This window comes from Anolis carolinensis, chromosome 1 (assembly GCF_035594765.1).
Source record: "Anolis carolinensis isolate JA03-04 chromosome 1, rAnoCar3.1.pri, whole genome shotgun sequence".
NCBI lineage: Eukaryota > Metazoa > Chordata > Lepidosauria > Squamata > Dactyloidae > Anolis > Anolis carolinensis.
In genome coordinates, this window is record NC_085841.1 from 29,005,168 (window position 1) to 29,018,034 (window position 12,867).

Here is a 12,867-nt window from a genome sequence, read left to right on the forward strand (position 1 = left end):
TTGTATGGCTTAACATTTGTAGCAGTAACTACTCCAAAAACACATTCACTTCTAGAACCAATTCTTGGGGGAACATTATAAAGTAAGCTACTGAGATACAAAGGAATTTCCTTGTTAGCTTTCCTTCCTTTGCTACCCTATTCACATAGGATTTCTAAAGACTGGTATTACTACATGTAGGCTTCGAAAACTCCCCAGTGTCTAATACAATAATCTTACATCTGAAATAAAAGCTAAATGCAGAGGATTTCTAGATAAAAAATATAGCTTGAAAGAGTTCAGCCCAATTCAGGGAATCACTCTTCTGCGAATTGAAATTAAGTCATATTTGGAGACATTAAACCAGAGAAAGAGATAGGGTTTTGTTATTTTTTTTCTTTGTATATTTTACTAGAATTAAATGAGTCTGTCACATTTTGCCCTGGTACATTATTCCTTGAGGTAGATAGCATCCAAGATTTTAAAATAAGACTAATGATTTAATTTAATTGCCGACACTAAACCTTAAGCTAATGTATATTTACACTAAACGTTCAACTAATTAATTCAATAACCAGATTAAAAGTATGTTTTTATTGCTTTGCTCTTCTGAGTCTCCAAGAGGGAAAACAAATCTGAAAGACTGGCTCTGAAGGAGAACATGTGGTTTTTTGTGCAACTTGGGCATCAATCTCCAGCTATTTTGAGCTGATGCCAGGGTTCCCTGGCTCAGTGCAAAGGTGCTTTCAGTGTACCAAAATGCCAGGAGTGAATGGAAGAAATTAGAGGGGGAGATACTTCACAGTACATACTTTAATGCCACTTTAACGTCATGTTCCCACTCTACAGAATCACACTTTCATGAACCCTTTAAAGCAAGCCAGGAACTGGAGGAGCAACATTGCAAGATGTGAACCTTCTTGTGATACATGCCACAGCAGTAGTACAGGGTTTAGATGTGAAGACCTCTTAGAGGTTTCACAGCAAGCCTTTTGCAGCCATAACAGCAGCATATAACTTCTGGAAAAACTCATGATACATGTTGTTAGGAAGGCTGTATGGGATGCAAACCCTACTGGGAGGTAGGACATACCATATTAGAGTGGAACCCCTACTTAAGAGCATCCGAACTTAAGATCATTTTGAGTTAAGAGCCATTGCTCTGCCGGGGTTTCACTTTGACATAAGAGTAGCATTTTGTTAAGAGTTTGTGATAGAGGAAGCTCTTGCAAAAGGGAGCTCTAGCGTAAGAGTACAGGGCTTTAGGGCCTCAAGCGTGGTGTCTCGTGCTCTTGTCCACTTTGAGAAATGTCTGCTTTGCTCTTGTCCACTTTGAGGAACTTTGGGTTAGTTGATTTTGTGTGGTTTTTATTCCTAGTATGTTTGGCTTCATGAAGAGAGAGCAAGAGAGGGAGGGAGGCTGGAATGAGTACAGTATGAAGAAAATGATTCTTCAGCCTCTTCACTTTGTGTGCTTCTACCATTTCAAAGTTGAAAGTTTCTTTTTTATCGTTCTATGTGAATGTATGAATGTACATTTATACATTATACTTACAAACTACATTTTTATTTTAAAACGTAACAAAAATGGGGGTTTTGGGGAGGCGGAACGGATTAAAAGCATTTCTTTTTTAAAAAATAATTTTTTATTAGTGCTTTTTCATAATTGTGAAAGACATAAACATAACAAAACAACAAATAGAACAACAACTTATAAAATTAAGATCAAAGAAGAAGTGAAGGAAAAAAGAAATAATATAAAAAAGAAAAAACCCACCCCTCTAACAAACCAAGTGAATACATAAAATTGACTTCCATCTATTGCATGGTGTTTTCAATTCCTTCAATTGGCAGTCTCTTACTAGTATCGCAGTTCTTTCTTATTCCTCTGTTTGGAACCATAGTTCCTAACCTTGTTCCCTGTAGTATCAAATCAGTACCTTAAATTTCTCATTTTTTAGATAATTTTGATCAGTTCCCGGTTTGTTCGTTTGTTTGGTCTGCCTTGATTATTCACTAATAGATATGTCAATCTGTCCATATTCATGATCTCAAGGATCTTATTAATCCAGCAATTTATCTCTGGGTTTTCTTTATCTCTCCAATACTTGGCATATGTCATCCTTGCGGCGGTAACTAGGTAATTAAATAGTATTTCCTTATTTTTGTCTTTCTCTATCTCTAACATTCCTAAAAAAAATATTTGGGGTCCATGTTTATTTTGATTTGTAATATCCTTTGCATTTTGTAATGTATTTCTTTCCAAAAAGCTTTGGCTTTTTTACAAATCCACCAACAATGGAAAAAAGTCCCATCTTGTTCCCTGCACTTCCAACATTTATTTGATATTTTTATTGTAATTTGATAGTTTTGGGGTTCAGATACCATCTATAGAATATTTTGATCCAATTTTCTTTCATCTCTGTGGCATATGTGAATTTTAACCTATAATTCCATGTTTTTCCCACTCTTCTAATTTTATTGGTTTCCCTATGTTTTCGGCCCATTTTGCCACACAAATCTTTATTAACTCAGTCTCCATCGACCATTCCAATAAATTTTTTAAGATTTTTGTTAGAATTTTATTTTTCAGCTTCATTACTTTATCTCAAAAAGTTTCTTTATCTTCGAATCCCCTTTTCTTTTATCAGAATATCTTTGTACCTCGGCCAAATTTCTCCACCTGTTTCTCTCCTTTGACACGCTTCCAGTGGAGAAAGCCATAACGGAGTTTTTGAGTATAGTTTCCCTTTATACTTTTCCCACACTTTTATTAACGATGACCGAACAAAATGGTTCCTAAAATTCTTTTCCACTGCTTTTTTGCCAGACCAAATGTAGGCATGCCATCCCGCCCTCAAATTTGCCCCCTCTTTTTTATTCTGGGTTTCTCACTCATCCAAACAAACTTGGACAACTCCTAATAATTTTTAAATCTTTGTGCGTTCCTTATTATGGGAAGGTTTTGAAAAAGGAATAACATTTTTGGCAGGATAGTCATTTTAATTACTGCAATTCTCCCTAATAGTGACATCTTTAAGTATTTCCACTTTTCTAGATTGTTCTTTATTTCCTTCCACTTAGTGTCATAATTATTTTCTAATAATTGAGAATTTTTCGCTGTTAGCGTTATTCCTAGATATCTAATATTTTCCTTATTTGTATTCCTGTTAATTCTATTAGTTCATCTTGTCTTTTCTTGATCATGACTGCTTTGCTGGCATCCCTAATAATTTGAATTGGAACTTCAGCAGTATCATTCAGATCAAAATATTCTTTCAGGATTTTTTTTTTGCTATCCTCTTCTGAATTTAACAAATTCCCATTCAATCTCCAATTTAAATTTTGTTTTGTTTTGTTAATAGTGAACTCTATTGGACAATGGTCCGACATATTTCTGGGGAGTATTTTTATTTTAGTCACTTTGAGCATTAATGATGTTGTCATCCATACCATTTCTATCCTATTCCAGGATCTGTTTAGATTTGGAAAAAAAAAGTGTAATCCCTTTCTCTTCCATGATGTGTTCTCCAGGCATCTTTTAAATGTTAATAGCATTTCAATGGGAAAATTCTCTTTGAGATAAAAGCATTTTGAGCTAAGAGTTCTGTCACGGAACGAATTCAACTCGTAAGTCAAGGTATCACTGTACGTGTTTGAACAGAATTTATTCCGTTTCTGAACCTATTTACACACGTTACCCTCATGCCTGTTTCCATAGCCAACGGACCTGTCTATCCTCCCTATCCTTGCCTTTGCAACAGTAAAAGATTTAACCCCTATGAGACAACAAGCACATACCCTCTTATCTCATTTGGCTTTAAAATGCCAAGGAACATGATACTGTGGAGCTGGTACACCAGCAGGTAATGATTGCTCCTCTTGCACTAAATCAATATGTATTACAATGATGGCCAGTTATGTAATAAACAAGAGTTTAAAACTTATTATATCTAATTATAGAATCAAAGTGTTGGAAGAAACCATAGGGGCCATTTAGTCCAACGCTCTCCCATGCAGGAATACACAATTAATAATTAACAAAACTTAAATCATATTTACTAGGCCAGTGCATAAATATAGATTAAACATTTTTTAAAGATCATATAAAACTGAAACCATCTCATAATAATAATGTATATCCGCAATTCTAAGATGCACTCCCCCCACCCCATAAACATTTCTGAAAACAAAGTGTGTCTTAGAATTATCGGTGCTTTTCTATATATAAATAATTTTTTTCTGTTGGTGGTACTGAAATTAATGTGCATCTTACAAGCAGTGGTATCTAAGGCTCTTCCACACAGCTGGATAAAATCCCACATTTTCTGCTTTGACTGGAGTATATGATAGTGTGGACTCAAATAACCCAGTTCAAAGCAAGTACAGTATTGTAGGATTTTCAGCCTTGATATTCTGGGTTATATGACTCTGTGGAAGGGCCCTTTAAAAAAAAAAGTGTCAGAAGCTACTTGAGAACATAGTCACTTCTGGTGTGAGAGAATTGGTCGTCTACAGAGATGTTGCCCAGGGGACGCCCGGATGTGTTACCATCCTGCTGGTAGGCTTCTCTCATGTCCCTGCAAGTTAGAGCTGACAGACGGGAGTTCATCCCGTCTCGTGAATTCAAACTGGCAACCTTCAGGTCAGCAACCCAACCTTCAGGTCAGCAGTTTAACAAAAGTTTAACCCATTGTGCCATCACTGCTCGGAAATGCCCGAAGCTCACTGAAATGCCTTTCTAACTGCAGATACTGAACTCATGGCAACCCAACAGCAATGTTCTCATCACCTGCAACTGCATAGAAAGATATTCCATAACTGTAGCACACCCCTTCCCAGCTGTATCCCTGACAAAATGATTATCAGAATTTGGATAATGGGGGATTCTAGGAAATTTGAGGTATGGAAGAGTTTATAAGATTTTGTGCACTGGTATACAGCTTGTTGAGGTTTTCGGGTTAAAATTGGGAGGATGCATAGGGAGTTGGGGGAAAAAACATTGTTTAGATATTGCAACATCTGTGGGATGGACCACATCTTGGCAAAGTTACTTTTTGGGAACTAACATGACCAACACATTGGCTATCAGATTAAGGCCCCATCTACACTATAAAATACAGTCTATGGGCCCGTCTATACAGCCATATAATCCCTAATAAACAACCCAGAATATCTGGTTTGAACTGAGTTATCTGAGTCCACACTGCCATATACAGTAGTCCAGTTCAATGGGGATTTTATACAGCTGTGTAGAAGAGGCCTATGAGTCTACATACAGCTTATATAATGCAGTTTCAAACTGCATAATATGGCAGTGTAGATGGGGCCTACAATTTGGAAGGTACGGGCTCCAGTTCTCACGGGACATACATTTAATCACACATAGTCCATTGCTGAGTTCAGGCTATTCTCCACTTCCAAACAAGTGAAAGCTTGTGGAATATATCCTTCCTTCAAATCTATATTGAATTGCATGTCCTCATTTTTTCCATAGAAGATTAAAAAAAAACACATTTTTTTCTAAATTATATTATTTTCTGCTCCTTTCCTCCTTTTTGGGCTCATTCCTAGGGACATAAGAAGCCAAAGGCAGTTAACAGCACCCATGTGTGCACCTACAATGAAGAATTAGTACAGTTTGACACCACTTTTGCAACCATGTAGCAATGCTATGGAACCATGGGAGATGTAGTTTTACAAGGTCTTTAGCCTTTGTATTGTCAAAGGCTTTCATGGCTGGAATCACTGGGTTGCTGTGAATTTTCCAGGCTGTATGGCTATGTTCCAGAAGCATTCTCTTCTGAAGTTTTGCCCACATAATAATAATAATAATAATAATAATAATAATAATAATAATCTTTATTTATAGCCCGCTTTTCTCCCGCACGGGACCCAAAGCAGCTTACAACGTATTAAAATCACATAAACAACAATCAGAACACATCCATAATATAGGCATAATAGGATAAACATAATAAGAAAAACAACTACAGTATATATTCACATCTATGGCAGTCATCCTCAGAGGTTGAGGGATCTGTTGGAAACTAAGTACAGTAAGTGAGGTTTACATATCTGTGGAATGTCCAGGGTGGGAGAAAAAACTCTTGACTGCTTGAGGCAGGTGAGAATGTTGCAATTGGCCACCTTGATTCGCATTGAATGGTCTTTCAGCTTTAAGGTCTGGCTGCTTCTTGGCTGAGGAAAACCTTTGTTAGCAGATGTTAGTTGGCCCTGATTAATTCATGTCTGGAATTCCTGTTTGCAGAGTGTTCTTTATTTATATGTCCTGAGAAGTCAGCCATAGGAAAGCACTTGATGAACCAACCTGGACACAGCATATTATTTGAGAACACAGAAATTCTGGACCACTCTAACCACCATGTCAGACTACACAAAGCCATTGAAATCCACAAGCATGTGGACAATTTCAACAGAAAGGAGGAAACCATGAAAATGAACAAAATCTGGCTACCAGTATTAAACACTATAATCAGAACAATAAATAAAGAATGTCACTCAAAAACAGGCATTCTAGACATGAATCAATCAGGGCCAGCTAACACCTCCCAACAAGGGTTTCCCCAGGCAGGAAGCAGCCATACCTTGAAGTTGAAAGGCTATTCAATGCTAATCAAAGTGGCCAATTGAAACAATCACACCTGCCTCCAACAGACAAGATTTATTTCTCCTACCCTGGACATTCCACAGATATATAAACCCAACTTGCCTAGTTTCCAACAGACCTCACAACCTCTGCCACAGATGTGGGCAAAATGTCAGGGTAGAATTCTTCTGGAACATGGCCATACAGCCCAGCAAGCTCACAACAACCCAATCTGTATTGCAGTAGTTCTCAACCTATGGATCCACAGATGTTTTGGCTTTCAACTCCCAGAAATCCTAACAGCTGGTAAACTGGCTGAGATTTATGGAAGTTGTAGGCCAAAACACTGCTCTATTGAATTGCTTATCCTCATTTTTTCCACTTTATATTATGTTTATGCTCCCTTCCTCCTTTTTATGCTCATTCCTAGGGTCATAAGGAGTCAACGGCAGTTAACAGCAACCATGGGTGTGTCTACAATGAAGAATTGGTGCAGTCTGATACCACTTTAGCAACCATGCGCCAAGGCTATGGAACAATGGGAGATGTAGATTTACAAGGTCTTTAGCCTTTTCTCTCAAGCCACAACTCCCAGGTCTCCATAGCATTGAAGCATTGCAGTTAAAGTGACATCAAACTGGGTTGTTGTATGTCTTTCGGGCTGTGTGGCCATGTTCCAGAAGTATTCTCTCCTGATGTTTATACCTCACAACTTCTGAGGATGCCTGCCATAGATGTGGGCGAAATGTCAGGAGAGAATACTTCTGAAACATGGCCACACAGCCCAAAAGACATACAACAACCCTGTAATCCCGGCCATGAAAGCCTTCGACAACACATTGACATCAAACTGTATTACAGTAGAGTCTCACTTATCCAAGCCTCGCTTATCCAAGCCTCTGGATTATCCAAGCCATTTTTGTAGTCAATGTTTTCAATATATCGTGATATTTTGGTGCTAAATTCGTAAATACAGTAATTACAACATAATATTACTGCGTGTTGAACTACTTTTCTGTCAAATTTGTTGTATAACATGATGTTTCGGTGCTTAATTTGTAAAATCATAACCTAATTTGTTGTTTAATAGGCTTTTCCTTAATCCCTCCTTATTATCCAAGATATTCGCTTATCCAAGCTTCTGCGGCCTGTTTAGCTTGGATAAGTGAGACTCTACTGGACTTACTTTTACAGTGTCTATTAGGCGTGGGCAAACTTGGTCCCTCCAGGTGTCTTGGACTTCAACTCCCACCATTCCTAACAGCCTACTACAGCTCCCAGAAGCCACCAGCCAGGCTGGTGTCTTCTGGGAGCTGTAGTAGGCTGTTAGGAATGGTGGGAGTTGAAGTCCAAGACACCTGGAGAGACCAAGTACGCTCATGCGTGATATAAACCTTATGCCTCCCTCCCTCAACCTATGCTGTTGTCTCAGTCTCCGGCCCCTTTAAGAAGCTAGGCTCCGCCCACTCTCCTCTCAAGCCGCCGCCCAGGGGCTAATCAGCGCCCACTTTGGTGCCGGGTGGAGGAGGGCGCGCCTGAGGGAAGCAAAATGGAGGCTGCTTCGGAGGGAACCTTGCCGGCAACCAACGGCGGAGGCTCCGGCCCGGTGCCCGCCGTTCCCGAGCGGCTCCAGCAGCGGGACGCGGAGCGGCGGGAGGAGGCGGAGCGTCGTCGGCGGGCCCGCGAGGCCCAGACGGTACAGGAGGAGCAGAGCGACGTGTTCGCCGCCGCCTTCGCCCGCGAGCAGGCCGCCATTGAGGCCCTGCTGAGGCCTGGTGGTGAGGCCGAGGCGGTGGCAGAGGCCGGGGAGCGTTTGCAGGCCCTCCAGCGCTCGCTGACCGACTCGGTGCGCTTCCTAGCCCCGTACGAGGTGCGGCGGGCGCAGGCGGCGCTGCAGGGCCTGCAGGGGGCGCTCTCAGAGCGGCGCCTCCAGCTCCAGCCGCAGAAGCGCTTCGCCTTCAAGAAGGCCCTCAAGAAGGAGCCCGCCCCGAGGAGGACGCCTCCCGAGCAGGAACCAGACCCAGAGAAAGAGGTTCCGCCGGCTGCGTTTCAGCCCGGCTGCGGCTTCAGCGACGCCGAGGACCAAGAGCTACAAATGGGGCCTCAAGAGCTGCTCCAGAAGGACGTCATCCTCTCCCAGTTGAGCCGCTGCCGAGTGCGCCTGCGCGGGAACCCCAACACCCTGCTGGTGCGCCATTGCAGGGATTGTATTGTGCTCTGCGGCCCGGTTTCGACCTCGGCGCGTGTGGACAACTGCAGCGGATGCACCCTAGCCCTCGCCTGCCAGCAGCTCCGGACCAACCGCACCACTGACACCAGTTTCTACCTTCACGTCACTTCCAAGGCCATGCTGGAGGAGTGCAAGGGTATCCGCTTCGCTCCTTATCCCTGGAGCTATGAGGGGCTCGAGGCTGACTATGAAACATCCGGCCTGGATCGGAGCAGGAACCACTGGAGCCAGGTGGATGACTTCGACTGGCTAGCAAGGGATGAGGCCTCGCCGAATTGGAGCATCATCCCCGAGAAGGACAGGGTTACCGACTGGAACTGAACCAAGTGTTTCCTGGAGCGCCAGACCCGAAAATAAGAAGGTTAAGGGCAGGAGTTGAACACATTATTTCAGGCATGGGCAAACTTGGGCCCTTCAGGGTGTTTTGGACTTCAACGTCCACCATTCCTAACAGCCTCAGGCCCTTTCCTTTCCCCCCTCAGCCGCTTAAAAGGCTGAGGGGGGAAAGGAAGGGGCCTGAGGCTGTTAGGAATGGTGCAAGTTGAAGTCCAAAACACCCTGAAGGGCCCAAGTTTGCCCATACCTACACTGTTTCCTAAATTTAGAGGGTGAAGGACTGGAGTTGAACCCATTGTTTCTTTGAGTAGGATGCCTCAAAACGAGAGTATCAATGAATGGAATTGAACCCATTGTTTCCTGGAGAACAATCCATGGTAATAAAAAGATGTGTGACTGGAGCTGGACCCACTCTTTCCTCTATATTCTACTCTTTACCAGAGCACTGTGTTGTCGAAGGCTTTCATGGCCGGAATACCTGGATTGCGGTGAGTTTTCTGGGCTGTCTGGCCACGTTCCAGAAGCATTCTCTCCTGACATTTCACCCACATCCTCAGAGGTTATGAAGTCTGTTGGAAACTAGCCAAGTGGGCTTTATATATCTCTGGATGGTCCAGGGTGGGAGAAAGAACTCATTTGCCAGAAGCAAGTGTGAATGTTGCAGTTAATTACCTTGATTAATTGAATAGCCTGGCAGCCTGGGGGAATCCTTTGTTGGCAGGTGTTCACTGGCCTTGATTGTTTCATGTCTGGAATTCCTCTTTTTTCAGAGTGTTGTTCTTTATTTACTGTGCTGATTTTAAAGGGGTTTTTTTAATACTGGTAGCCAGATTTTGTTCATTCTCATGGTTTCCTCCTTTCTGAAAATGAACAAAATCTGGCTACCAGTATTAAAAAAACCTCTAAAATCAGCATAGTAAATAAAGAGATCAACACGCAAAAACAGGAATTCCAGAGCAGCCTAGCTTTGAAGCTGCATGGCTATTCAGTTCTAATCAAGTTGATCAATTGCAACATTCACACTTGCCTCAATCAGACAAGACTTCTTTCTCACATCCTGGACATTCCACAGACATACAAACCTCCCTTGCTTAGTTTCCAACAAACTTCACAACCTCTAAGGATGCCTGCCATAGATACGGGTGAAACGTATGTCAGGAGAGAATGCTTCTGGAACATGGCCATACAGCCCGGAAAATTCACAGCAACCAAGCAGAGCACTTTCTGAAACTTCTGGTGGAAGCTTGGGAATCACATCTGGAAGGACTAAAGTTTGGGGATGACTGGATTTGGATTGCCTTGAGGCAACTGTGCTGTAGAGTGGTATTTCCAGATGTCCAGCCTTCCAGATGTTTTGGACATCATTTCCAAACATCCAGAGAACCAAGTTTGGGAATCACTGAATTGAGTGGAGTGCCTGGAGCAGCATGCTATGTTTTGAAAACATTTGGAGGGCTGAAGGTTTTTTTACTTTACTTTTCTCTCATCTTTCTTTTGATATAGCATCTTATAAGAGTTTTGGACTTCAGCTCTCTCAGGACTTTCTGATCATTGGCCCAAGCAGCTGAGGGTTCTGGGAGTTGAAGTCCAAAACAAAACGCCTGGAGAAATAGGGTTTGAGAATAATTGGTGCCAAGGAATTCACATGGGAGATTAGCTAGCTACTATTAGCCAAAACCAAACTTTTTCTGTTTATTGTCTATTGAACAGGTAATGACATTGTCAACAAAGACTTGCTAATTGGATTAAGCAGAGTGCTTAGAGTGTGCTTTGCTGTAGGGCAGCAACATTTGAAGGGAGCACAATTTATTTACTTTTATTATGTCTTTTTTTCCAATACAGGGACTCAATAAAGAAAATAAATACATTGAGGAATCATTGGATTAAGTGCAATGTCTGGAGGCAGACGTGCTGTCAAACAGTGGTGCCCAAACTCTTTCAGAGGTTTCTCCATTAAGAATTAATGCAACTTGACACCTCTTTAACTGCCATGGCTCAATGCCATAGAATCCTAGAAGTTGTAGTTTAGTGAGGTACCTGTAGCCTTTAGCAGATAATGTTAAAAGCCTTGCAAAACAACAACTCACAGGTTTCCATAGCATTGAGACACCACAGTTAAAGTGACATCAAATTGCATTAACTCTACAGTGTAGATGGGCCCTTGGATTTCAGCTTTCCAGAATCCCTGATTGAATCAGCAGATTAGATACCATTATCCCAAACTGAGTAGTGCAGCTTGTTTCTGTGTAGTGTCTGTTAAAAATGGGGTAAAGATACTTGCTCTGATTTTTCTTGTTTCTTTTGTTCACTAATGAAGCATTCACCATGTTCATGGTGCTAATTACAGTTTTGTATGCTCTTTATATTCCTTTCTATACTGCTTGCACTACTTTTTCCTGGTGTGTTAAGGGGCTGCTTTCTGCTCCTTAGCAAAGCTTTGGTGAGATGAAAGATCCTCACTATTAGGATTATTACTCCAGAGTATATTGTTTACAATGCAGTGCTTTGAATGGTGGCTTGTTTTACATCTGTAATACATTTGATTAATGCCAAGCATTCAGAACTGGAAAACATTATTAATCGTACATGTTAACCTGTTAGTATGATGAATAATTTTATAAGGCGGTGCCCATCACTGTGTAAATATATGGTGACAGTATGTGTAATGGATAACAGCTTGGCAGTTTTGGAAACCTTGTGCCTTCAGTTGATCATCTTATTTTTCAAACATTTCAAATGACTGCTTTGCTGATGGAGAAAATCTTATGTGGACTTTGAATTTTGTTACAAATGTCCTAAATCTAATGCCTTTGTCATTATGGAAAATTCTATTAAATCCCTTCATGGTATATTCCCAAAAATATTATACATGAATGTGATCTTGTCTGTATACTTTAATTCACATTTGCAAATGCCACCAAGTCATGGAGCTTTCGAAACTCTGTATTCTGCTGCTAGTACACATTACATGTAATTGTTCCCAGTTTCAGCTATGTTGTTCCTGAAAAATTGTAAAGTAATGTAATTGTATATAGAAACAAACAGTGCAAATATGTATTGGACACCATTTTGAGAAAGTTTAGCACTTTGATTAAGCTGGGAAAAGTTAAAACACCTGCTTAATTTCTCCACTGAAAATTTTTCAACTTTGGCTAGATTGTGTTGATCATTGTTAAATTTTTTGTTAACACTTTTAATAAGAGGTGACATTCACAGTGATGGAGCGCAGAGCTTTACATTACATATTTCTGTACAGTGCATAGTATACATGAGTCCGAGCATTTCAAGGTTTTTGAGTATCCATTGTTTTGTAAACATAATAGATAGAAAGAACTTGTTCTTCCACAGAAATAGTCTATCTCATCTTAGAGGTCTCTAGTTTTGTTTTCCTTTCTAAGAAGTTAAGTATTTACTGTATGCAAACTCATTGTACCATTTCTAATCTCTTTTTCTGTCTGTTTTTTGTTTAAATGTTTATTGTGAAAGACTTGAAAGCTTACTCACTTTGTGTGCTCATGATGAAATCTTATCCCTGATACCCAAAATCCCATTTTAGATTTGGTCTTTTACAAGTATCTGTTCCAGCATTGAGTGTACAGATGATTGATGGTTAGCTTGGATCAAAATAGTCCTAATTAAAACAATTAAGTGAAAGTTATGCTTTAAATAGTTCTCCATTTAAAACGTGCTGTGTCTTCTCTCTTTTCTGTAG

At 40.7% G+C, this 12,867-nt stretch overlaps 1 protein-coding gene across 1 annotated transcript; it reads left to right on the forward strand.

Annotated features, from left to right (window-relative positions):
- Positions 1-8,068: 8,068 nt before the first annotated feature.
- Positions 8,069-12,809, forward strand: tbcc (tubulin folding cofactor C). The gene has a single exon (XM_062971629.1). It carries the CDS (start codon positions 8,139-8,141, stop codon positions 9,138-9,140), a length of 1,002 nt encoding a protein of 333 aa, XP_062827699.1. The 5' UTR covers positions 8,069-8,138; the 3' UTR covers positions 9,141-12,809.
- The last annotated feature ends 58 nt before the right edge of the window (positions 12,810-12,867 follow it).

Coding starts and splice junctions, on each gene's coding strand:
- tbcc (XM_062971629.1), top strand. CDS start 8,139: ATGGAGGCTGCTTCGGAGGGAACCTTGCCGGCAACCAACGGCGGAGGC.